Source organism: Eumetopias jubatus, unplaced genomic scaffold (genome assembly GCF_037043125.1).
Source record: "Eumetopias jubatus isolate StellerSeaLion01/CBP00866 unplaced genomic scaffold, mEumJub1_p1.0 scaffold_2, whole genome shotgun sequence".
Classification (NCBI taxonomy): Eukaryota; Metazoa; Chordata; class Mammalia; order Carnivora; family Otariidae; genus Eumetopias; species Eumetopias jubatus.
This window is the reverse complement of record NW_028274808.1, coordinates 958388-983888: the sequence shown is the minus strand read 5'-3', so window position 1 is coordinate 983888 and position 25501 is coordinate 958388. Positions and strand designations below refer to the sequence as shown.

The 25501-nt window shown below is 51.5% G+C and overlaps 1 protein-coding gene across 1 annotated transcript in view; it reads left to right on the top strand.

Annotated features, from left to right (window-relative positions):
* Positions 1-11127, top strand: part of ERICH1 (glutamate rich 1) — a 55206-nt gene extending 44079 nt beyond the window's left edge. The window contains exons 4-6 of the mRNA XM_028099762.2: positions 2607-3113; positions 5322-5516; positions 8700-11127. Coding sequence (XP_027955563.1) covers positions 2607-3113; positions 5322-5516; positions 8700-8773 — 776 coding nt within the window. The 3' untranslated portion in view covers positions 8774-11127. The remainder of the gene's footprint in view (positions 1-2606; positions 3114-5321; positions 5517-8699) is intronic.
* The last annotated feature ends 14374 nt before the right edge of the window (positions 11128-25501 follow it).

Sequence of the window (25501 nt, the reverse complement as noted above, 5' to 3'; positions counted from 1 at the left end):
TATGGTTTAGATCAACACTAACTATAAGCTTACTACTTTGTATTTAGCATCTAGAGGACCCTGAGAGCCGAAGGGTAATTATCACATGCATTTGTAGTCTTAGCTTTGCATCTAGAATAAAACTCACATTTCCTTTAAAATACTTAGCTTTTTTTTTAATTCAACATGGTACAGCCGTGATAATTGGAACAAGACTATGGCTATTTTTGGTATCTATTTCTACTATAGCAGTTCATCAGAATGTAGGTGCCAAATAGTAGCTGAGAGAACTTTGACAAATTGTGATTATTTTTAAAATTAGCGTGCCTGAAAGGTATGTTTTGGGGGTGGCAGCTTTTCAAAATTAGTGTGCTTCTCAGATTATAAATAGACCACTGGCTCCCTAATATAAATGTTCCCATAGCTCTCATTGTGCATGAGGGTTTGAAGAAGGCAAGATTGCAGGTGTGTAGTGGGCCAGTGAAGGGCGGAACGTTCTGGAGTCAATGGAGGAGTGCATGTTTGGACAAAGTCCCTTCGAGGAGCGGCAACCCAGCTTCTCTTGTGAGATGCAAGGTCAGGGTAGCAGAAGTCACAGAAAATTAGCATTTAAGGTACTTTTCATTGTAGAAGCGCCTTGTTTTCAAAGGGCAGGGAGCTTACAGAATGAAGACAGAGACAGCTGCAGATCTGAGCCCTTTCGGCTGGTCCTTCCCGCCGCCTCCCGGGTCTGAGCCCCGCGTGCGCACTGCGGCCCCAGACTGAGCCGCAGCGACCCCGCATGGGCCAGGCTGTCAGAGAGGGGCTGCTCTTCCCGGCGTGTAGGCTGGAACCTGTGGGCCACCCTGGGGGGCGGGGTGGGCAGGGCTCGCGCACAGCTCGCACAAATGTGGCCTGCGCCCCTGTGGGGCTGGTGCTAGACCCACGGGATCGCACTCGGGCTGGTGGCCCCGCACTGGACCGGGATCGTGCCTGCGCAGAAGGTGCAGCGAACCAGGCGGCAGGCCCGCAGATCCTCGGCTGCACGCCGCCTTCCCGCACGCTGACGGCGCAGCCCCTGATAACTCCGTTCTCAATAGGGCTCGGCGTCCAGTGTGGACTGCAGACGGCGCCACGCACTGGCGGTGGCCCTCCAGGTGCGAGCCCTTCCTGTTGGCGGGGCTTGGGGACAGCCGTGGAGGCAGCACCACGTCTGTGCCCGGGAGGCGGAGCAGTGGCGTTTGCACGGAGCCCAGGTGCTGGGGCTGGAGGAGCGCGGGTGCAGATGGGGGGCCGCGCCGCACGCAGGCTGTGGCAGCAAGTGGGGTCCGTGCGCCCCAGAACAAGCGGGCCGAGCGTGCGCGGTGCTCCCTGCGTGAGGGCGGCTGCGCGCGGTGTTTCACGCGCCCAGGCGGACTCGGCGCGCCCGAAGTTACGGTGGACTTGTCGGTCAGGCCGCGGTAAACCGGGAACTTGCCATCGGCACACGGGTTTCCTTTCTCTCCACCTGCCTTCCACCTCCGCGTGTCCGTGTGTCCGTCCCTCCAGCCCACCCAGCAGGTGCTCACAGGCTCGCAGTGGAGACAGCCCGCCCTTGTGGGGTTGCTGCCCAGGGACCGTGTGAGGGTCCTGAGACAGAGACGCCGAGACGGACAGAGACAGCGACAGAGACGGAGAGAGACAGAGAGAGGGACATAGAGATGGAGAGACAGAGATGGAGAGAGACGGAGACACAGAGACGGAGAGAGACAGAGACAGGGACATAGAGACAGACGGAGAGAAGGAGAGAGACAGAGGTGGAAAGAAATAGAGACAGAGAGATGGAAAGAAACAGAGACAGAGTGAGACACACAGAGAGAGGGACAGAGAGACATAGAGACAGAGACACAGAGACAGACATAGAGAGGCTGAGAGAGACAAAGACACAGAGAGACTGAGAGAGACACAGACTGAGACAGAGACACAGAGACAGAGACACAGAGACAGACTGAGAGACAGACGGGGACACAGACACAGAAATAGAGACAGAGGCAGCCCCTTAACTGATGCAGCAACAGCCTCAGAGCCTTCACTGTTGTCCCGTGTTCAACGCTGGGGCTTCAGGGTGAGCACCACAGCCCCTGACGCCGCGTCCACAGCCAACCCATTGCTGCTGACCGCGAGCCCAAGCTCCATCTTCATTTCAAAATGTGACCTCATGCTGGTTCACACGGGCAAGGCGCCACGAGTTATGACTTATTCTCACATCCGAGTAACTCTTAGAAGGCACCAAAGTAAAATTTTAAAAAGGAGTTAATGTGTTTTCCCCAAGGCTGCAGGCCTGAAATTTTACTTCCAATAAAATTGCAACAGCTCTAAAATCCTGAAATCTCACCATTTGTCACGGTTGTAGCAACAGTGAATGTGCGTGTATCCATCTCCGGGCAGGCCTCTCTGGAAGAGCGCGTCCGCCGCTCATTTAGGTAAGGGCAAGTCCCAGGTTCCTCGATCACATAGTTACTTGAGATAAAGTTGAGAATCACTGAAGTAAATATTTTACGTTCCTTTTCTACTGAATCTGCAAGATTCCAGTGGAAAACTTAACCTAATATGTTTCTTATGGTTCCACTGTACAGAAAACGGTTGTATTTGAATTTTTGTTTTTGTAGATGAGGATCTTCATGATCAACCAAAGAGAAGAAGAGCAAGAAAGCATAAATCCAAGAAAAGTTTTAAAAATTCCAATAACAATCATGCAGAACAAGCAGAATTAAAGAAACAGCAGAGTCTTTCACAAGAAAAACTGCAGCTACGGCCCACAGATGGCTCCACAATCAGTAAAAATAAAAAGAGGAAACTGAAGAAGAAGCAGCAGATGAAGAGGAAGAAAGCTGCCGGCTTACTGACCACAGCCTCTGGCCGCAACTTCATGTACCAGCCCGAGGAGGGCGACAGCGAGCGAGAAGCCCTGAGAGAGAGTGATGGGGAGGAGGCCGCGGACCACGGGGAGGAGGCCGCGGACCACGCGGAGGACGCCGCGGACCACGGGGAGGACGCCGCGGACCACGGGGAGGACGGTGCAGACGCCAATGAGGAAGACATTAAAAGTACCAGTGAAAAGGCAGATGATATCCTAAGCTTTCTGAAGTCAACACAAGAAATTTATTTTTATGATGGTATGTTTTTTACCATTCTTTTGAATAATGGCATCCACTTATTTGGAAAAGTAAGCAAAAATAAAATATTTAAATGTTTAAAATATAAAACACTAAAATATTCAGTAGTCAAAATAAGTCATTAGTTTTGAGGCAAAGATGAGAATATTTAAACTCTGTCCAGCCGGATGCAGAGTGGCTTCTGCTCGAGGATGTGGCTCCTCACGCGGCTGGTCTTTGCATCCTTACTCCTTGAACCCGATTTCAGAGGCTGTTGGTATTCTCAGCTCCATTTCCACGGGGAAGGTCAGTCCAGACTGCAGGTCTGATGAACTCAGGCTCGTTCTCATGAGCTAATTGGGAAGTAAAAGTGTAAGCACAGCCATCCCCTCTAAGACATACTGTATTTTACTTCCCACACGTAACTTGCGGATTTAAGATTTTCAGTGAGCATCTTTGAGCAACTCTCTATATTGACACAGGAGATGAAAAAGGGAAGCATATTTATTCTAACGGATGGTAATTGCTTACGTTTGTGTTGAGGTTTACTGACGGCTGACCTCAGGATCAGGAAGGAGCAGGTGCTGGGTTGAGCCACCATGTTCACACCAAGGACAAACGTGCTCAGGATGAACCACTGCCCATTCTGACAACATTCCTTGTGGATTCTGGGGCTGGGGTGGGTTTAGTGTATCCCAACATGAGCAAGAATTTGACCTTATGAATAAGACTGAGAAATATTGGCTCTGTGATAATTTGGGCGGTAAGGAAGTGATTTACACAAGGGTGTGAAAATGCCATTGTTAATAGATCAGTTTAACCCTTTCCCCTTTAGCACGTCTATCAGCGCTTTGTCTTAACAGAGTGAAAACAAACTTAATAGCCAAATGAGGCTCGTAGAAACACATAGCTAATACGCGGCAGAGCAGAAGGAGCCTCAGAAAGACCTCAATACAGGATCCATCGCATGTGAGTCTAGGAGGTTCTGCAGAAAAGCGCCCAAGAGGGCAGACCCCAGGGGAGGTGACACCACATGAGGACTGAGCCATAACTCCACGGCCTCCTTTCCCCGGGGACGTCTGCCAGCCATGCATGTGGGCGCTGGAGCGGGGTGCAGGGGAGGGCCGGCCAAGCCCTGGGAAGCTCACCCACCAGTGCAGCTTCGGCCGCAGTACAGGCCTGTGGGTCTCTCAGAACCTTTGCCAGATGCCAACCTGTGGGGTGCAAGGTAGGGAGAAGCAAGGAGCTTCAACAACATGGTGGACCTCTCAGCAGTTTTGGGGTGCTGACAAGGTTGACATCCCAGAGGGCCACACACTTGGAGCAGGGGTGGGTGGAGGAGGCTGAGCCCACCCTGTGTCAGCTCAGTCCCTGCAGGGGTGGGTTGGCCCAGACCACCGCCAGTTTCCATACTCACACACTCCAACTTAGCAGGCAAAACCACGAGAAGAACGTACAATGGAGACACTGATGTTATCAGAAGGTGTTGAAAGAGGTATGATTAAGGTGCTCAAAAAAATAGGGTGAAAAATTAGAGAATTTCACCAGATAGCCTCAATCTATTAAGACAGTCAAATGGAAATTTTGAGAAATATAATAACTGAAATTAAGAACTCAGTGCTGAGTCTAAGCCGCAGGTCAGGTTCAGCATGAGAGAGATCAGTGGCCGGGAAACAGGCAGGATAGAACCTGCAGACGGGGGCTCGCGGGTGCCAGGGGGACGGGAACGGGTCTGACATGCGTGCACGTGGGGTCCAGGTTGGGGCGCTGGAGCCTGTGTGCAGAGGTAATAGTTGCGAGTTCTTCAAAGTCGGGAAAGGCCATCAAGTCATACACTCAAAATGCTGTATGAACTCCAAGCGGGATTAATGCAGAGAACAACAGCACAGCCAAAGCACTTGCCGTTGAGTAGGAACGGGGCCAGGGCACCTGAGGCCGGTCTGCAGAGCTGGGCCATGTCCGTGGCCCTGCCACAACCTGTGACTCCTAGCGGCATTTCTGGAAGGCGTTGCAGGAGATGGAGGCCCAGACAGAGGCAGGCGTCCAGTGGCTTCAGTGAGTCCTAGTTCGTTGCTGACGGTTCACATTCTGCTCCAGGGGCCTCTCCTGGTGGCTTCCTCTATCCCAAATAGCTCATTCTGAGTAGAGACGCGTTAGATTGGAAGCTTACCTTAAGCTGACAGAAAGAAACATAAACATGTGTTTCTCTGGGACCCTGGCTTTGCTTAGGTGCCTCCAAGGATGCAGACTCTGCTGTGTCTGTGGAAGCCAGTCAGGAGCTGTTCCAGCACCTCGAGGCTCACAGCATGTCCCCCTCCGATGTGCGCCTTGTGCATCACATGAAAACGCTGTTACTTGTGCGAGACACCGAGAGCCTGCAGCACGCCCTGGAGAGGCTCCCAGCATGTTGCACCATGCCGCCCGGTACGTACTGGGCCACTGGGGTTTGCCTCCGAGGTCGGGGTGCAGCACATCAGGGACGCGCGTGTGCTTGTGGACACGGGAATGTGCTTGCTGTAAGCAGGACTCACATGACGGGCGTGGAAGGACCTGTGCCGCCCGATCTTCCAGACGCTGAGCTGTCTGGGCCAGATGTCATCAGTTTAAATGTTACCCCTTCTGCTCTTCCTTCTCTGCTCTACTGGTAGGAGGGTGACTCTTTCTGCCTGCTAAATATCTTGGGGAGACGTGAATTACAAGATGACTTTTCTCTTGTGTACCAACCTTTCTTGGGTGCCGATTCCACACAAACTGTCAGGTGCTGGGGCCAACCATGCTCCAGTCCTCCCAGCACCGGGGTGCTGACTTCATGTCAGTAGCTTGAAATGGGCTTTGGGGGGAATATCAGGCCACGGGAGTGTGCAGACACCAAGTATCAGAAAATCAGGGCTTTTCCTAGAGAACCACTGCAGAGCCCCATGCCTGACCCACACCAGGCCCGTGGCACCTTTTCAGCTGAATGAATGGAGGGGTTCTGCAGACTTCTCCGAGGGAATGTCAAAGTGACCGTAATAACTGTGTCCACCCAGAAACCGCATGGTGCAGCTGAAAAGTCAAGACTAACACGGTATCAAATCAGGTGAAAGGACAGTAAGGCCATCCCAATGTGGTGCTGGGGTGATGAGCAGGGGAGTGACAGGGACCGTCAACACTTCATTCTCCAGTTGGGGAGGCCAGTCACCGAGCTGAAGTCCCAGAGGTCCTGAATCAGCGTGTTTGTTGAGCTTCACTGGGCGTCTGCCTGAGCCGCCTTCTGTCCTCAGCTGCTGGATTCTCAGAGAACAGGGCAGACAAAGCCCTGCCCTTGGGTGCTCGTGTGCCGGTGGGGTGACTGGAGATCTAGCTGACCCCCGCCATGTGCACGCTGGACAGGAGCCTTGTGTCCCGGTGGGGAGATGGGTGACAAGATTGAGAGCTGAACCCCGCTGTGTGCACGCTAGATCGGAGTCTGCGGAGAAGGAAAACCCACAGGGAGGGGATACTCTTGCAGCCAGGAGCAAATGCACTGGGATGGAGTGTGGTGGGTGTCGCATGGTGGGAGCGGATCGTGGGCACGCACAGGTGGATGGAGGGCGACCTGGCGGTGGTGTCGGCCCAAGTGTGGAGTCGTGCCATGGCTATGGGCTTCTGCTCCCAGACACAAGCAAGACCCCCGGCTGTGAAGTTCAGACCAGAGTGAAGGGTCAGGAGCAGAAGGCCGGGGCCTTTGCTTATGGTGAGAGAGGTGGTCCGGAGGTGTGGGAGGTTCAGGGAGGCTGTGCAGGTGGAAGCCACAGGAAGGCCAGCTGAGCAGGCATGGGGCCTGAGCCTCTGGAAGAGCCCAGCAGCCGGTTCTGAGCTGTGATGCTCGGAGGGGCAGTCCAGGGAGAGGGACCCCAGTCCCCCAGGGTGGGACTCAGGATGGGGAAGGTCACCAGGGGCCACCTTCGCAGAGCAGAGAGGGTAGAGGATAGCAGAGACCCGTCCAGGGGCCACTGCAGGAGGCGGCGCGGGGGAGCCTGGAGGCGAGCATGCAGGAAGGCACAGCACAGGAGAAGCTGAGGCACCCCGAGCCCTTCTCAGGAGGAGCTCGGCTCAGCGGGCTCGGGCGGCCAGGACTTCCTGAGAAGCTTGCTGGTGGTCGTGCTAGATGGAGCCGACTTAAATTTCCATAAAGTTTCAGCTCAAATTGCAGAAAGCCAGTTTTATTAAATTAAACAAATATAAAGTTTTTATAAGGTAAAAATAAGTCATTTAAAATTTTCAAGATTTGTGCTGTGTTCCTCACACTGAGGTCCTTCTTCTGCGTTGCTCTAAAATGTGTCGGCAGAGCCCTCAGCAGCAGTTGGGGATTTAGCAGGAATGTTTCTCTCAGCTTCTTACGTTCAGGTCACTGGGCAAGTTTTGTCTACAAGCACACTTACTTTCAGCACTTGGTAGAACTAAAACTTACATATGAAGCACTTTTCTTAAAAATGGGTTCCCTTTTAGTGCATGTAGGATATGCATTCAGAGTTGTTCTATTTAAAGCTGTTTTGTAGACAAAAAGCATGTTGCCAGCCCTGAAGCCCTGTCCTCAGACTGTGTGTCTGACGCACGCTTGTCCTGGGTGCGGCGCAGGGGCGGGCGTCGCGGCCAGGACCACAGCACTTGGGAACCGCAGAGGGTCCCTCCCCGCCGCTCAGTCATTACCATTCCTGACGCTCGGCCCTTTCCTGGCCGCACCTTAGTGGGTCTCTTCACGGGTGCGTGTTTACGGAGCTAGGACCAAGCTGGTGCCCAGGAAAGGGGCTCACCTCGCTGACCGCTTACGGTTCCCGAACACAGGCGCTGACGGTACCGGCAGTTACGCTGCTGTCTACTGCATGTTGTCACGCAACCCTCTTTGATGCCTGCTGAGGGAGCGCGGGGTCAGGCCGCTGGCCGGGGCAGCAGGGCGCATCCGGACCGGCCTTAGCCCTGGGCCTCTGTTCCGAGCGGGCAGTGGGGTGGGCCTCCCAGCGGAGCCGGCTGCATCTGACCCGGCTGCAGAGCGTGCTGGCCCAGCCGGCAGCTCCCGAGGGCAGCCGGGTCTCCGACTCGGCCCCGAGGCCGCTGTGACGGGTGTCCGAGCGGTTAGGAGGCCCAGCGACTGGGGAGAGGCATCCGCACTGGAAGCTGCACAGGCCCCGGAGGCCGACGAGGGGCGGGTGGAGCCAAGGCCGGCTGCAGGCACCACGGTGCGCTAGGGCTTCTCCTACGTGTGCCTGCCCGGGGCCCCCGCGCCCCCGCGGAGGGAGGGGTTCCGCCGCGGACCCCGAGCGCTCTGTCCCCAGCGCGCACACCTGTGCCTGCACTGGGTTTCAGTGTGCCCTTCCCCTGAGCGCCGGTGGTCGCGCGATTCCGCCACGGGTATTCTGAAGCTCTGACAGAGCCTGCAGACCGCGGGCTCTCACCCGAGGGAAGTACCGACACCCAGAATTTAGCCGTGTGCTGCAGCCTGTAACTGCCGCGGGCCGCGACCACTCTCGCTCCTGCACCAGAGATGTGAGCCAACGGCTAATGGCTGTGAAAACATCTATAGTTTTTGTCTGCGGGCTTTCCTGTTCAATTTTATTTTTTGTTTTATGTTGTGTGTTTGTTTTCCAGACCACGCCAGAGTGCTCTCAGCTTTCTTTAACTACTGGATCACACACATCCTTCCGGAGAAACACAGTGAATAAATAGGCGCATCTGAGAAGAGCCAACATTTAGCAAGAAAATATAAAAAGGCAAACATGCGATCGGCAGAGACGTGATTTGTACAAAGAAGATAGAATTGCCTAAAGTTTCTTTGTAACCTGAATCCCAGGAACTTTGAAAATATCTCTGCCGTGTTATTTATTTGTGTGTTGTACACAATGAGCAACATGCAGTCTGCGACTTTGAGAAACTGGGATAAAATGGAACATTTTCAATTATCGGAAATTGCTTATGTCTCAGATTACTACACCGTGATCCTGTTTTTCTGATTCTTGTAAAAATTGAAAATGGACATTCTGTTAAATTTAATAAACTGTATAGTTTGAAGTTGTTATATATTTTTGTAAAGTAATATAACCTTGTATTTGAAAGTCTCTGTTTTAAGAACACTTTATGGACATTAAATGTTCTGGTTTAGGTCGTTTGATTCTAGTTGAATTTATTATTTTCTTCCTTGTTTCCTCTTCTCTGCTTTGAGAATATCAAGAACATCATTTTCCTGGTTTGATATTCTCTTTCTTCATGGTGATAGTCACCTGTTCTCAGGATTACTGGGTTTTAGAAACACCTGTCAGCTGACTCACACTTTAGGAGGTCATTGACTCTGTCCATGAAAATATATTTTTTTATTGTGGTAAAATATGCATAACATAAAATTCATCATTTTAGCCATTTTTAAGTGTACGATTCAGTGGCATTAAGTTATTCGCAGCGTCGGGCACCCATACCACTCTTCAGGCTAAACAGCATTCCGCTATATGGATAAGCCACGTTTTGTTTGCCCGCCATCTGTTGATGAACGTCTGGGCTATTGTGAATAGTGCTGCCCTGGACACCGTGCACGGAATCCTGTGTGGACACCTGTGTTCCTGCCTCTTGGGGGGTAGGATTGCCAGGTCCGACAGTAACTCTGAGTGTGACTTCTCGAGGAAATGCTGGTCTGCTGTCCATGGGGGCCGCACCACCCTGCATCCCACCAGCCCTGCACAGAGGAGCCACGGCCCCCACATCCACCCTGAAGCTGTTATCTTCTGTGGTAGGCATCCTGATGGCGGCAAATGTCTCGTGTGCTTTCAGTTTACATTTCCCTGGTGTTGAATGCTTTTGAGCATCTTTTCACCTGCTCATGGGCCATTCTCTTTTTCAGGGAAATGCCCGTTGAAGTCATTGTCCATTAGGGAATTGGATTATCTGGTTTTGTCATTGGATTATAAGAGTTCTTTATATATTCTGGATATTAATCCCTTATCAGAGAAGTGATTTTACAGTGTTTTCTCCCATTTTGTGGCCTGCCTGCCTTGTCTCTATCTCACTACTGTTCTTTGATGCACAAATGGTTTACATTTTGATGGAGTCCAACTTATTTATGTTTTCCTTTGTTGCTGATGCATTTGGTGTCATATCCAGGAAATAATTGCCAAACCAGTATCATAAGATTTTTCCCTAATGTTTTCTCCCGAGAATTTCATAGTTCTTTACAACTCTTACATTTAGGTCTTTGATCCACTTTGAGTTAATTTTTATATACGGTGTAAGGTAAGATTCTAATTTCATTGTCTGTGTGTGGATATTCAGTTATCCCAGGATCGTATGTTGAAAAGACTGTCCTTTCCCCATTGACTGATCTTGGCACCCTTGTTGAGAATCATCTGACCGCATATGTGAGGATTTATTTCGGGGCTCTCTGTTCTATTCCATTCGTCTGTATGTCTGTCCTTATGCCAGGCCCACACTGTTTTCATTACTGTAGCTTCATAGAAGGTATGAGATCAGGAAGTGTAAATCCTCCAGCTTTGTTCTTTTTCAAGATTGTTTTGGCTATTTGGGGCCCCTTGAGATTCCATGTGAATTTTAGGCTAGAGTTTTCTATCTCTGGAAAAAACACCTTTGATAATCATAGGGATTGCATTGAACCTGGAGATCACTTTGGGTGGTGTGGTCATCTCAACACTATTATTAAGTCTTCCACTCCATGAACATGGGATGTCTTTCCATGTATTTATGACTCTTCCTAAATTCCCTTTACCAGTGTTTTGTAGAATTCAGTGTACTAGCCTTTCTCTCCATCATTAAGCTTAGTCCTAAGTATTTTATTCTTTCTGATGTGATTGTAAATGAAATTGTTTTCTTAATTGCCTTTTCAGATTGTTCATTATTAGTATAGAAATGCAACTGATTGGGGCACCTGGGTGGCTCAGTCGGTGAAGCATCTGCCTTCGGCTCAGGTCATAATCCTGTGATCTAGCATCCAGCCCCGCATCGGGCTCCCTGCTCAGCGGGGAGTCTGCTTCTCCCTCTGCCTCTGCTGCTCCCCCTGCTCTCTCTCTCTTTCTCTCTGTCAGATAAATAAATCTTTAAAAAAGAAAAAAGAAATGCAACTGATTTTTGTATATTGGTTTTGTATCATGCAATGTTGCTGAATAACAGTGGTGTATGTGTGTATTCTTTATCCCTCCATGTCCTTAAGAGATGCCTGTTCCACTAAGTAGAACCTTCTGGAGGCAGATTGAGACAGCCAGGATTTGCTACCCGTTCTGGAGAGCCATCAGTTTGCAGCTAGGTGCTGTGAAGCACCCCAAGCTTCATAAAAGTAAGTGGAGCCACTGGCCAGACCTGGACACTAGCATAGACCCGCCACACCCCAGGGCTGTGACCAAGAGCATGAATGCTCTTGGCCGGAGTGGGCGCATGTCCTAAAGGAGCCATTTTGGGGAGGCCACACCTTGAGGTGGGAGAGGTGGGGCAGCATCACCGTTCACTCTCCTGACATCATCTGGCGCCTCCCCTTCCCCCCCCCCAGGGAGAAATGTCACTGCACGAGGGTCCTACCCATCCACTGCCTCCCTCTCTCCCCTAATATAAGTCAGCATAGAATGTGGGTGAGGTGTGAGTCCCGGGAGTCATGTCCCTGCCCGCGGGGACGAGGGACCGCTCAGCCGCGGGATGTCAGCTACCGCTTGCCTTCAGGGACCGCCTGGCTGGCCTCAGGAAACCTGACTTTTCACAGACCCAGATCGTGACCCTCCCCACAGCGCCTGTGAACTAATAAGCTGTGTCTGCCAATACAAAAATACTGACAAACTCATTAATTTTCCTGTTAATTCTCAGCGTCCAATTTGTGTCTCTTAATTATGATCAATTTACATTTTTTCTGTGCACAGCAAGTTAACACACTGTTGACAGAGAGGAAAACCCTGCAGTTGGCAGACAGACGGCCCTTCATTTGGTCTCTTTCCTCTCAGCACAGAATCCGGCCAACTCCCCTCCTCCACCCTCCCCACCTAGTGGGGTTTTGCCTTCTCTGTCTGTTTCCCCAGCCACACCCCAAAATACACAGGAACAAGATGTAATCCCACAGGCCAATGGGTTTTGTGTATCATTCTAATTCAGAGAAGAAAAAAATGCCTCTTCTAGAGAACAAAAGCAAATAAATCCTGTCTCTAATGTGTCGGCATAAATATGGTAATCTGTTTATCACCATGGCGTTGAAGTTGGGTAATAATTAGATCAATTTATCGTTTCTAAAAGTGCAGAATATTCATGAGGTGCATGTGACTTGTTCTCTGTGAACCAGTCACAACAAAGAGAGGGAAGCTCTCGGGCAATGAGTGGGTACGCATTAGCTGATATTGAGACCGCGGTGTTCCGGAGGAGAGCCTCTCCACACCATCCCACAGCCCTGAGGCACCAGAGGCCCCAGACGAGGCCACGGCATGTGCGCCCAAGCTTTACCTGCCCCCACAACCCCAGGGCTGCAGTGTTTTCAGGGAAAAGCTGCCCTGAGTTCACCTGCACCGGCACTTGGCCGATTCTGGATTTTTCTTCTGTGTCCAGCACATGCTTGAGCCTCAGCGTTTTCTCCGGGGACCTCGTCTTCTCATTTGGGGCACATATTCTTCAGAGAATCTAATGAAAGCATCAGACCCTCTCCAAAATAAGGAGCAGATGCACGTGTCCACCCCACCCCGGACACACAAATATCGTGCACAACTTTATTTTTTTTTAAGATTTTATTTATTTATTTGACAGAGAGAGACCCAGTGAGAGCAGGAACACAAGCAGGGGGAGTGGGGGAGGGAGAAGCAGGCTTCCCGCGGAGCAGGGAGCCCGATGCGGGGCTCGATCCCAGGACCCTGGGATCGTGACCTGAGCCGAAGGCAGGCGCCCAATGACAGCCACCCAGGAGCCCCTCATGCACAACTTTAAAGAGGTTGCATGTTCCCCCAAACCCATTCACCAGTGTGTTAACATTCTCCTTCTGCACAACAAATGGACACAAACCAGTGGCCTAAAACAGCACCCGTGTATTCCCTCCCACTGTCTGCAGGTCAGGGCGCAGGCATGGCTACCTGGCTTGTGTGCTCAGGGTCTCACCGGGCTGTTGGTGGAGCTCTGTTCCTATGGTTTAGGACTGAGGTCCTGGTGTTCTTGCTGGCTGTTGGCCAGGACATCTCTCAGCTCCTTGAGGACCCCATGTCCAGGCCAAGGACCCCTCTGAGCCCCTCCTAACCTGGCAGGGACCCCTTCAAGGCCAGCAGAAGAATCTAGGAAGAGCTGAGCCTTCTCAAGGGCTTCCCCTGATGCATTGGACCCACCAAAATGCTCTCCCTTTTGAATAATTTAAAACTGATGCATGGGGAACTTCAGGATCCTGCAGTAAATGCAGACAAGCCTTTATTGTGCTCACACTACTCACAGGGCACCCGGCCACTGCAGTGTCTGCCACACAAGGGATGTCTGGTGCATGTGCACACACGGGTCATAGCACACGCAGGTGTCTGGAATATGTGCACGCACGAGTCAGCACACGCAGGGGTCCCGTGTTTACACGCATGTGTCAGCACAAGCAGGTATCTGAGATTGTTGTAAGTATCCTATGATTAACTCAAGGGAGTGCCCCGGTCGTGAGACCTGGTGCAGACAGGAGGTGGGGACTAACCTAGTGACCCCCACCCCCCGCAGATTATGTCTTTTTGGGGAGGAAAGCGCAATAGCCTTCAGCAATTCCTTCAGCCCAGATTTAAAGTCCCCCCAAATGAGCCCCTGTTTCTCACCTCTTGATTTTATCTTCCTTTTAGCTATTTAAATATCAATTTCCAGAAAATAATATTAAGATAGACTCCAAATATTAGACCCTCTCCTTTTTTCTCCCTTCAGCAGATGTTTCAAGAAATACATTCCTAGAGAACAAACACACTGTGCAGCGGCCTCCTCCCTCAGCCTGCAGTGGGCGCATGGTTGGCCACGGACACTCTCGCCGGGTCACCCAGCCCCTTCCGTTTTGCAAGAGAAGCTGGTGGCCAGAGGCCGGGGTGTGCTCAGGTAGGAAGTGGGTCATGAGATGTAGGTGTGGGTACAAAGTGGGGGGAACGCGCTGTCGGCATCCAGGTAGAGAGAAATCACCTTCTGGGAGGATCTCGGGAGAGAGGTGATGTCTGAGCCACTCCCGGAAAGACAGGTGGGAGGGAGACGTCTGGGAATCCGGGAAGAGGACTGGGGCTGGCCATGGGTCCCACGGCTGTTTTCCATCGGCACCCACAAGGCTGTGCTGGGACTCACAGAGCTGACAGACCTTTCCTGGAAATCACCGCAACAGTATCTCCCTGTCAAATTTAATCACCACCACCCTTGCGGGAAACATGCCCATCTGAAAGTAATAAATGGTGTCCTAAGAGATTGGAACATTCCAGAACGAGCGTGGACAGTAGCTGACAGCAGCCAGCTGCCCGAGGCCGTGCCAGGGAACAGACTCCAGGTGACATGCGGCAGCTCTGCGGGGGCATGTGTGGTGTTACCGCCATGGTCTGGTCCAGGGGCCTTTCCAGGAGGGACGGGGTGCCCACTGTCTCGCCACGCACAGGACACTTGCACGTGGCAGTTTCCCAGGTGCCGCTTGACCTTCAGACATCCTGGCGAGCACGGGACAAGCCCGCGCAGAGCCAGCTCCGTTTGACGGTGAACAAAAGGCAATTTTCTCGCATCTGTCGGAGTGAGGTTTGCCGTGTCCGCGGGGGACACTGGGAGGACTGTTCGTCCTACTCGGGCAGGAAGCTCATCACCAGCGGCAGTGGCACCCCAGGAGAGGGAGACCAGACGCGGGCAGGGGGGTGTGCGCGGCCCCTAAGGACAGACGCCCCGACGTCGGGTCGCATGAACCGTGTGGGGGTGAAATGCACATTCATCGGGGCCGCTTCGGGATCCGGCACCTTGTGGACAGTGAGGAGGGGTGTGTGCTGCTGTTTAAAAGAAAGCCCATGTTGAGGCGAACTGTGAATGGGGACAGTCAGAGCCACGCGGGGGGCGGAGCCACGGGGACCAAGTCTGGAGGAGGCCCACAGGCAAGGAACCTGGGTCGCTGGGCCACACCTGGGGCAGCCAGCCCACTGAGGCCTGGAAAGGAAAGGTCCAGAAACAGCCCATTCCTGGGTCCTCCATCAGCGGTCCTGAAGGTCGCTTTACAGGATAAATACCCCACATCAGCTCTTGTGGCACAAGAGGTAATTTTCATGGCCTTGTTATTTGGCTGAAGTACGCTTGGCAAACTGACAAAAGACAAATGGGAATTTCCCGCAGGCTCTATTCATAAATAAAACGGGGCCTGAATTGTTGTTATTCTACTGAAGTTGATTCGGTGTGCAGACGTGAGGGCGCGGCGTGTGTGCAGGCCGCCGGAGCTGGCCCAGCCTGCGGGCGCCCTCCCCTGTGCTCACAGAATGCAGTAGGCAGCCTCGCACTCGGGGATAATGGGCTTCCTGGGAAGCCAGGCCCCTCAGCACAGAGAGCGGTAGCTCCCACCACCGGGCATTCAGAGCCAGCAGCCCTTGCAATGCTATACACATTGGAGGCCTTTTCCCACCTTCCCGTCTCTCCCTGAACCTGCTGCTTGGGAGCCACCACCAAGGCCCTCAGGCTGAGTGACCGCCCTGTAAGGGGGCTTCTTTAAAGACAGAAGCTCCCAACTCACGATGATGAGGAGAAGGGAGAGGAAGCAAGGGCATCACACCTTTGGAAGCCAAAGAGCTTAGCAGATCTGGAAAATCAAATCCTCACCTATTAGCACAAAAGAGAGTGAGTGAAAGAAAGGCCCTGTGCAGATCAAGAGTGATCATGAGGGATAAAGTGAGCAGCATGATTAATTCAGCAGCTGGGGTCCAAGACACAAAGGAACAGCCAAGCAACCACATAACCACACCCTAACCAACCACACAACCACACACAAACCAACCAACCATACAAACACACAACCAAACCACTATACAACCAAACAACCACACACTAATCAACCAACCACACAACTAACCAGCCAACCAACAACAAACCACACAACTAACCAACCACACACCAACCAACCAACCAACCACACAGCCAACCAACAACACACCAACCAACCAACCACACAGCCAACCAACCACACAACTAACCAACCAACCAACAACCAACCACACAACCAACCAACCACATACCAACCAACCAACAAACCACACAGCCAACCAACAACACACCAACCAACCAAACATACACAGCCAACCAACCACACAACCAACCAACCAACAACACAACCAACCAACCAACCACACAACCAACCAACCAACTACACAAACACCCATAAACCAACCAATCCCACAAATAATCAACCAAACCCATAGACAACCATACAACCAACCAACCAGCCACTTAACTGATCAACTACATACCAAATAAACAAGCACACAACCAAACCACGACAGAGCAAGCTACCCAACATGGCGGGTATGTGGTTTACCAGAACACTTAGAATTTGGGAACATGAGATCTGTTCTTTTGTAAAAATTAGAAGTCTCTGAAAGAAGGGCAAAAGAAACTAATGAAATCCATATTCAATTTTTTAAGTCAAAAGATTCCAAGAGAATACTGGATATGCTAATAGGCACACACAAAATTGTCTGCAGGCTTTATTATTTGCTGTATTTGGCTCACTTACAGCCAACTGTAGCTCTAGGGCATCTGAGCACAAGGGTAAAGGAGAATTTAGGAAGTAAGTTGTAGCTACAGCCTCGGGTCTAGAGACAACAGAGGCCTTGTCTTTTGGAAGATGCTCGACCAAGTTGAAGAGCAGAACCAAACACTGTTGCTCTTCCCAAGGACCAAAGACACGTGCCTTGGACTTGGGCTGACACTGGGTCCAGCTGTGGACCCAGGCTCTGTGGAGACACATCTAAAGACATAACAGGAAGGCTTCTGGTTTACTAGTCTACAAATCTCTCAGCAGCCTTCTGTTGTGAGTGTGGCTAAAAGGAATTTCTAACTGAGAATAAAGTGCCCAAGTTGCCAAGTTGGAAAATTGTTTACTTTTTTAAAAAAACCTCCTTCAGATACTCATGTTTTTAGTATGTATTCTCTCTTTTCTTTTTGTTAGTAAGATAGATTTTTATCTACGTACATAGCATTTTCAATTAGGACAAATTCTACATTTATTCATAAAATTAGTAACCAACATTGAAAAGGGGTTCAGGGAGTCATGTTTCAGTGACAGAATGAAAGGGAAGACATGAGATGTTCCCAAGGATCCCACACAAGGTGGACCATCTACTGCTGAGCCATGTGGTGGAGCAGATGGGATTCAGTCCTGCGTTTGCCTTATGTTTTTCCCTTTCCCAGCTTGCTGAGGGTTGCCTTTGTGTTCATAAACTCTCCTACTCCTTGCTCTGTTGGCCTCATGATACGCGGGAGCCTGGGAAGGGCCTGACGGGAGGAGGCATGGAGAGACCATGGCCCAATGGCGGAGGACGTAGCTCCTTGAGCCATGCCGCCCTGGGTGGGCCGTCCACAGGCTGAGCAGCAGCCCCGGTGCTGTGAACACTGTTTGAGCCTGGACCAGGTTGAGGCCCCTGAAGGACAGGCTTGGTCTTACATGCTCATACTTCCTCATCACCCCACAGGAACACCCCCAGGCATGTAGGAGGTGCTTGCTGAAGATGTAGAGGAGGTTAGAAAGCTTCTCCTCTCCCTGCTGGGTTCCAGGCAGGGGCCCTGAAGGTTCACCCACGGAAGACAGAATGACACTCAGAAAGAGTGGAGTCTGTTAGTAGGTGGATCACCCACCCTCGCAGGAGAGGTTCCCAGGAGCAGCTAGGGGGCTTTGGAACCCAGGCTTACACAGATCTGAACAAAGAACAAACATTTGCAGCCAGGTGACAACCCAGAGGAAGGGGGTTAGGCTTTCAGGGGCAGCAAACAGGGATGGTAGACTTTGGGGAGCTAATGAGGGTATGGTTATTCAGGACCAGTGTGCCTGCTCAGGGTGAGTGGGAGTCTAGCACCTGCCCTCCTCTTGCTGGTCTGGGAGAGGGGGATGCCAGGGATTGATGTCCTGGCTTTAGGCAAATGGGGCAGGGGCAGAGAGCTGCTCTTTCTCACGTGTCTTCAGCTCAAAATCACCAATATGGCAAAGTGGACTGTGTTGGCGTGGGTGTTGGTGTGGGTGTTGTGGCCCCTATAAGGGACCCTCTGGCTCCTTCTAGGGCCGTCTGGCTTTGGTGCAGGGTGCCAGGGGCCTGCCAGGAGCGGGCTTGGAAGGAACAGGTCAGAGCTTGAGGAAGGAAAGACAGGGAGCAGGTGGGGGACACCTTGCGCGTGGTTAGCGATGCTGCTCCTGGAAGTGATGTTGTCCGCTTTGTCTAGAATTCCTTGCAAGCTTCTTGAGAAGCCCAGCAGACTTTGGGCAAGAGACAGAAATATTATCCCTTCTGGGAAGGTCAGAGCCAAGGGCCGCGTCCCAGAAGAGAAGGCTCCTTGTGCACCAAGATGTTTCCTCAGTTTTAACTGATTAAGGAACCAAAGCACGGACCATGTTCCTTCCCCTGCAAGAGAGCGGGCGGGAGGGGTGGCAGCAGGGTCTAACCCTTTCCTGGAGCAAAGCCCAATTTGTATCCTTTGCCCATTTATTCATTAAGTTGGTTTTGTTTGGTTGCTTATCACATACTTTTTAATCATTTCTATGTCCTTCGAGTCTTGTGACCCAGGTCTTCGCACCGCTTGAATTCTGCAGACCCAGGCATCCTCTGGGGATAAGGCCCCCCTCTTTCCTAAGCACTATACCGTAAGGTATACCTGCCTGACCTCGAGTGACCCCGCAAACCATGTCCCGCGCGGTGACCGTGTGGGGAGGGGATGTGTCTGTCCCCCTGCTGCTCCATCCACGGGTGCTCTCCCCCGCTGCCCCCAGAGATGCCCTCCAGCCAGGACCCAACCAGCGGTTACACCGAGCGTTTGGCCGTGTCTTCCCTCAGCACCCACTCTGGAGAAACGGGTCAGTTTTCCCCAGAGTGGCCCACGTTCTCCACGAGGCCACTGTTTGCTCTCTTCTGAGCCTGTGTTCCCATGGCCGGGGGTTAGGTGGGAAGGCCTCCGTCTCCATAGTCAGTGTGTAAATCCAGTGACGCTTGGCACCTCGGACATTCTGTCCCTGGTGCACTCCCCGGATTTCTCATGCCATCCGTGATGATTTCCTGCACCAGACGCACACCCACTCCTCCCTACTCTGCCTCCCTCCCCCTCCCTCCCAATAGTAGTCAGCTGCAAGGGGAGACTGGGTATGACGGTCACCTCCATGGGGACGGCCGAGCTGCTCTCTTTCTGCCTCTCTTGCCCCATTATGGAGTTTCCTGGAGCCAACGGGAGCCCCATCAAGCCGGCCCCTGTGTCCTTCTGGCGGGCTGCATCCTTGAGTGCTTCGCCGCTCTCTGAAAGCTCAGATATGCAGGCAGATCATACTTTCTATGCCCCAGAGTTGGGATCATCCATTTCTCCAAGGAGCAAAAGGGTGATTTTTTTAAAATACAGATTTCAGAATCAGAATCAGTATTTTTCAAAATCCTTCTTCCCCACAGGCCCCCACCCAACATGGTTCATAATATCAGGTATGTTTAGGGTGCCCTCACCCCTAAAAAAACCTGCACTGTTCCTGGCATGCATAAGGTGCTGAATAACAAAAACCAGAATGTCAATTTTCTTCCTGACCCTAGACTGACAACCTAAGCTGAACCAGAGCATGAATTTCAGCACAAAACAGCCCACATTGACTCACAGTGTCTAATTCAACTTAATTGAGATACCAGTTTTGTGTTGACTGTACCCATTGGAAAGAAAACAAGGCAAGGAGATACAGGCCCCGAGCTGTGTATTCTTCTAAGATCACTGAGCACAGGCGAGGCCAGAACACCAAGGATTTAGAATGCGTGAATACACTGATGTTTCATTTGGCTAAAATTACTTCACTCCATTTTTCCACCTCTTTTAAGCCACCCTAAAGATGGGATCCCAGATCTATTTCTAAATCACACTGAAGGAGATTCCACTGTCTGCTTGCATAATGCATCCCAGTGTTTTAATTTGGGATCTTCTCATCACGAAGAAGCATATTTTCAGTCTCGGCCACTTCGGCCTCCTCCTCTTGCTTCATCAAAAGGAAGATGAAGCGAGATAAGACCACAGCCGCCCCCGAGCTCCGCAGACGACGCGGTGCCGCGCGGCGCAGAGCCCATTCTCCCCCGGACGCCGGCATCACACTGCGGTCCCCGCGCACCCAGCCCCCTAGTGGGTTTCCAGTCACTGCTAGAGAAACGGCCGCCACCACAGCGTCTGCTCAGTTGCTGACGACTGCCTCAGTCCACGGCGGGTGCTGTAACCAAGCACGGCCCAGAACTTGTTCCTCGCGCCCTGTGGGGGCTGGACGTCCAAGGTCTCGGTGCTGGCTCAGGTCCTCACGCTGCGGAGGGAGAGGGCGCCGGGTCCTCTAACGCCGTCCTGTCAGCACAGCCGCCCTGGGTCCTCACGGACCCTCGGGCACCTCCTCCCCAGCCCTGGGTGCACACAGTCCCGTGGGGGGTCAGGGCCCCACCTGTGAAGCTGGGGGGCTCTCAGTGCACAGAAAAACCAGCCTTTAGAAAATACTTCCTCCCTCGCAGCGCCTGTTTTACGGATGTGCGGATGGATGGGTGGACGGACACAGAGGCGGCCGGGCGCTGGAAGATCCGGCCAGTAGGTGGCAGGGCCCTCTGAGGTCGGATCCCGCGTCCTTGCCTTCCTCAAGCTGTCATCCTGAGAGCATGATGTCGGCTGCTCGTAGGCCCTGAGCGCAGCGGACGCCCAGCTCGTGCCGGGCAGCTCTGTGTCCATGTCGGGCAGGCGCCCGGGAGCCCCGCTTCCGGATGTCTGGTCCCCGAGCCGCACCAGCAGCTCCCGAGGAAAGTGTCTGGAACAGAAGCTGAGCTTGGAGGGACAGGCGCGGCTTTGGAGTCATCCTCGGATGGCCCCTAGAAGCCCACCTGGAGTCAGACCTCAGGCCCAAGGCAGAAGAATGCTTCCCTGATGCATCCTCGGACCAGGACGCGGCCCGGACATTTGGAGCCAAGAGGGTGGACACCCAGAGCCAGGCCCCTGAGGAAATGGTACCCTCGCTCCTCTGAACAAGACAGCTGTGCCATGAGGACACAAAACTGGCAGGACAACCCTGACGCCACAGGGACCGCTCCCCACGCCCACACTGTCCCACGCGGGTGCAGCCACGTCTCAGGTGCATGGGTACCACAGGGGTCAGCATTTCCCCAGGGGTCACAGAAGGTCTCACGGATGGATGGACAGGGTGCCCCCAGTGGGCTCGCCCTGCACAGCACAACACACCCAAGGACGCCCTCATGGGCACCACCTTGGAGGCCACAGGCTTGTGCATCTGGATCTGCACAGAGCAGGACCCCCCACCCCACCCTTGCCACACATGCTCCAGAATGCCCACAGGGCGGCACACCACGCCCACCCCCACTTAGCACACACTTCCCTGCCATTTTCCCCCCTCAGATGGTGTTATGTCCCCTCTGCTCACTGGTGGCTGCTCTTGCGGGATTGGCCCATTCCCATCACTCCTTTGTCTCCAATCAGGTTTCCCATTGTCCTCGATGATTGGCGGGACTTCCTGGAACATTCTGGGCACAGATCCTTTCTCCATTTCAGGCACTGCAAGTGCAAGACTTCCTCCAGCACTCCAGACCTCCTCCAGCATTCCAGACCTCCTCCAGCATTCCAGACCTCCTCCAGCATTCCAGACCTCCTCCAGAATTCCAGACCTCCTCCAGCATTTCAGACCTCCTCCAGCATTCCAGACCTCCTCCAGCATTCCAGACATCCTCCAGAATTCCAGACATCCTCCAGCATTCCAGACCTCCTCCAGAATTCCAGACCTCCTCCAGAATTCCAGACCTCCTCCAGCATTCCAGACCTCCTCCAGAATTCCAGACCTCCTCCAGCATTCCAGACCTCCTCCAGCATTCCAGACCTCCTCCAGAATTCCAGACATCCTCCAGAATTCCAGACCTCCTCCAGCATTTCAGACCTCTTCCAGAATTCCAGACTTCCTCAAGCATTCCAGACCTCCTCCAGCATTCCAGACTTCCTCCAGAATTCCAGACATCCTTGAGCATTTCAGACCTCCTCCAGCATTCCAGACTTTCTCCAGCATTCCAGACTTCCTCCAGCATTCCAGACTTCCTCCAGCATTCCAGATGTCCTCCAGCATTCCAGACTTCCTCCAGAATTCCAGGTGTCTGTTAGTGGGGCTCCTTGATCTTCAGCAAACACATCCACCAATATCTTGCTTGATAATTTGTACCCTTGGGGCTTTTCCATTTCCAGAGCTCAAAGACCTGCACTTCCATCTCTTACTTTATGATTTCACCTGCCACATCAAGTGTTTAATCCAGTTCAAGTCCAGGTCTAATGATGAAATTAAGGATCAGGCTTCATTGTTTTCTCCACATAATGAGCAAGTTTCTCATTCTCAACCTTTAAAAAAATCTGTCCTTTCTCTGGGGGAGATTGTGGTATGTCATCTTTATTAAATATTGAGTCTCCCATATGACTATGGGTCCGTTTTTTATCCTATTTTGTTGTATTGATCTATCTGGTCCTATGGCAATCCACACAGCCTATATTAGTTTGGCTTTCTAGTATGTTCCACTGTGAGGTAAGGAGATTCCCCCTTTGGCTTTACCTTTTAAAACTGACTTTGCTGTTCATGTATTTTCATTTTTCATATAAATTTCAAATGATATTTTTGAGCTTACCTAAAATTCCAGCTGGCTATTTAATTTGCATTGCAAAGAATGCATTTGAGTGGTGTTGACATCTTTACAGTATTATATCACATCCAAAAATATGTATCTCTCCATTTGTCCAAAACTTCTCTTTTGTCCTTCAGTAGAGTTGAACAGACTCCATAGAAGTCTGGTGCATTCTTTCTTCGGTTAATTCTTGATTCTTCATCCATTAGACATTCATTCCTTTAATACATACTCACTGAGTGCTTTCAGAGTCCTTAGCACTAGGGGTAGTGATGAAGAAAACAACCCAGTTCCTAGCCCTGTTGGGGGTAGGATTCCATAGGAATGTATGGAATATAAGGCATATTCTATAGCTTTATGAAGATATTTTTATTCTTATTAGAAATGATTACTTACTTACTTACTATATGTTTTATTTTTTACTACATTCCCACAATATTTTACTGTAAGAGCATGTGAATACATTTATTTATTTGCTATAGTGTTTCTAGCTGATTTTTGATGGCATAGAGGAGTGATGTTGATTTGTAAGCTGAACTTGGACCTGGCAACCTTAATGAATTTCCTATTAGTTCTAAAAGTACATCAACTCTATTGAGGGTTTTATGTAGATGAGCTAATCAACTATAAACAATAACACTTTATCTCTTTCCATCTTTAATCTTATTATTTTATTTTCACATCTTATACCTTCGGTCAAGATATCAAATGTTATATTAAACCATACCAATGATACCAGGCATCCTTATCTTGTTCTTGATTTTAGTATGAATTATATAAAAATTGTCCATCAAGTATGATGTGTCTATTACAGGTTTTGATATATTGCCTTTTACAAGGTAGCAAATGTCCTATTTTTTGTTTCCTGAGATTTTTTCAGAGAAGAGTTAAATGTCACTATGGGAATTTTCTGCATTTGTTTAGAACATGATTTGATTATTCCCCTTAAACACACTGTGTGGTATGGTTGTTTAAGAAAAGTGGTCACAGTTGTCTGACAATCTTCCCAATGAGAAGCAGGGTCTCTGTTCCCTCCTCTGGGATCTGGGACAACATGATTTCTTGGACCAAAGAACATGGTGGAATGACTCCATGGTAGAATGATGTTGGGTGGACATGATGTTGGATGACTCTCCAAGGCAGGAGAGTAAGTCTACCTCATTCCCTGGGTTTTTCTGTCTGGAGGAAGCTGGCTGCTATGTTTGAAAGTCTGAGAGTACCATGCTCAGGAGGCCAATGCTGGAACTTGGGTCAAGCCCCAGCCATCAGTCAGCATCGACCTCCTGCCATTAGACTGAACTATCTTAGAAGTCTGTATGGTTGGGCTTCCACCGTAAGCTGAAAATGTTGCTCATGGGGCTTCTCCCTGAGGGTGGCTTTGCGGACTGGGAGGCCCCGGATGCATAGGCTGAGGCTGTCACCCCCGTGCTGATGGAACCGACACGCGAGGGGGCTGCACTGCGCGCTCGCGCCTCCTGAGCCCCGTGGGAGCCTGCGTGCTGTCTCCCTCTTCCTCTTTGTCCTCTGTCATTAAGCCGTTCCCTGCATCCTCATCCGGCCCAGGGTGGGCGACACAGAGCTCACCCTGCGTTTTCATGGCCCTGAAGCCCCAGCGAAGGTGACACACTCACCCTCAAAAGCACAGAGGAGGAATGACGCCCTCCATCGTGGGATGCTGCACAGAACACGGTGTGAGATGGTTGGCAACAGAAATTATTGTTGCAAACCCAGATAGCGTTTATAACAGAGACCAGCAGATGTGTTTTAAAATTCTTGTAAAACATTAAAACTGATGGAGGAAACTCGTGACTCTGACGGCCGGTGTGTGAGGATCCCCTCTGGGGCTGGGGACCACAGTACAGAAAACACTACTTCCAGCTCATTGTTAGAGGTAGTTAATGTTTCAAGGAAACTAGTCAAGTGTTCCGTGTTTGACAAATGATGAAAGCAATTTCCACGTTAAAGATGTTGGAATAAATCCTGTTCATGCTCCCATGTCAGCAGGCGAATCAAAGATGTCTTCGGTGGGTACGCAGTTTGGGGAAATGCCAGCCCACACCAGCATGGGGGTGTTTTCCGCCAGCTGGGAAATGTGGGAGTCGTGACCTCGGAGCTGCTTGTCCACGAGCAGTCCTTGGTAGGACACGCGTCTTGCCGCTTGGTCTTCTGCAGGGATCCGTCCGAACAGCGTTTCCGGTCCTCCTGCAGGTAGGTGGTGTCCAAACGTGTGGCCTAGCATCGGTTCAAGGTCAGGGCATGTGAGCCAGACCCTGGGTGCCCGTGGACTCTGGGCTTCACCGAGACCACGGAGCACAGCCCTCAGGTGGTAACCGGCTGTCCAGTGGCCTCGGCGTGGGCATTAGGGGTTGTCTGGGTGGACATGGTGGCGTCATTAGAGGTAGGCCCTTCTGACCTGGGACATCTGTGACCCAAAAAGGTTACTAGCGTCCCCACCCCGTGCAGTCAGCGTGGAAACAGACGCTGCGCGGAGACCTGGTGCGGGGGCCGCAGTGTGCGTGCAGGGTTGCTCGGGCGCTAGGTCTCTGCTCCCTCGCCTGGGACCAGGCTAACAGCGGCACCGACAGGAGTTTGGTCCAGAGTAGGAGAGACAAGCTC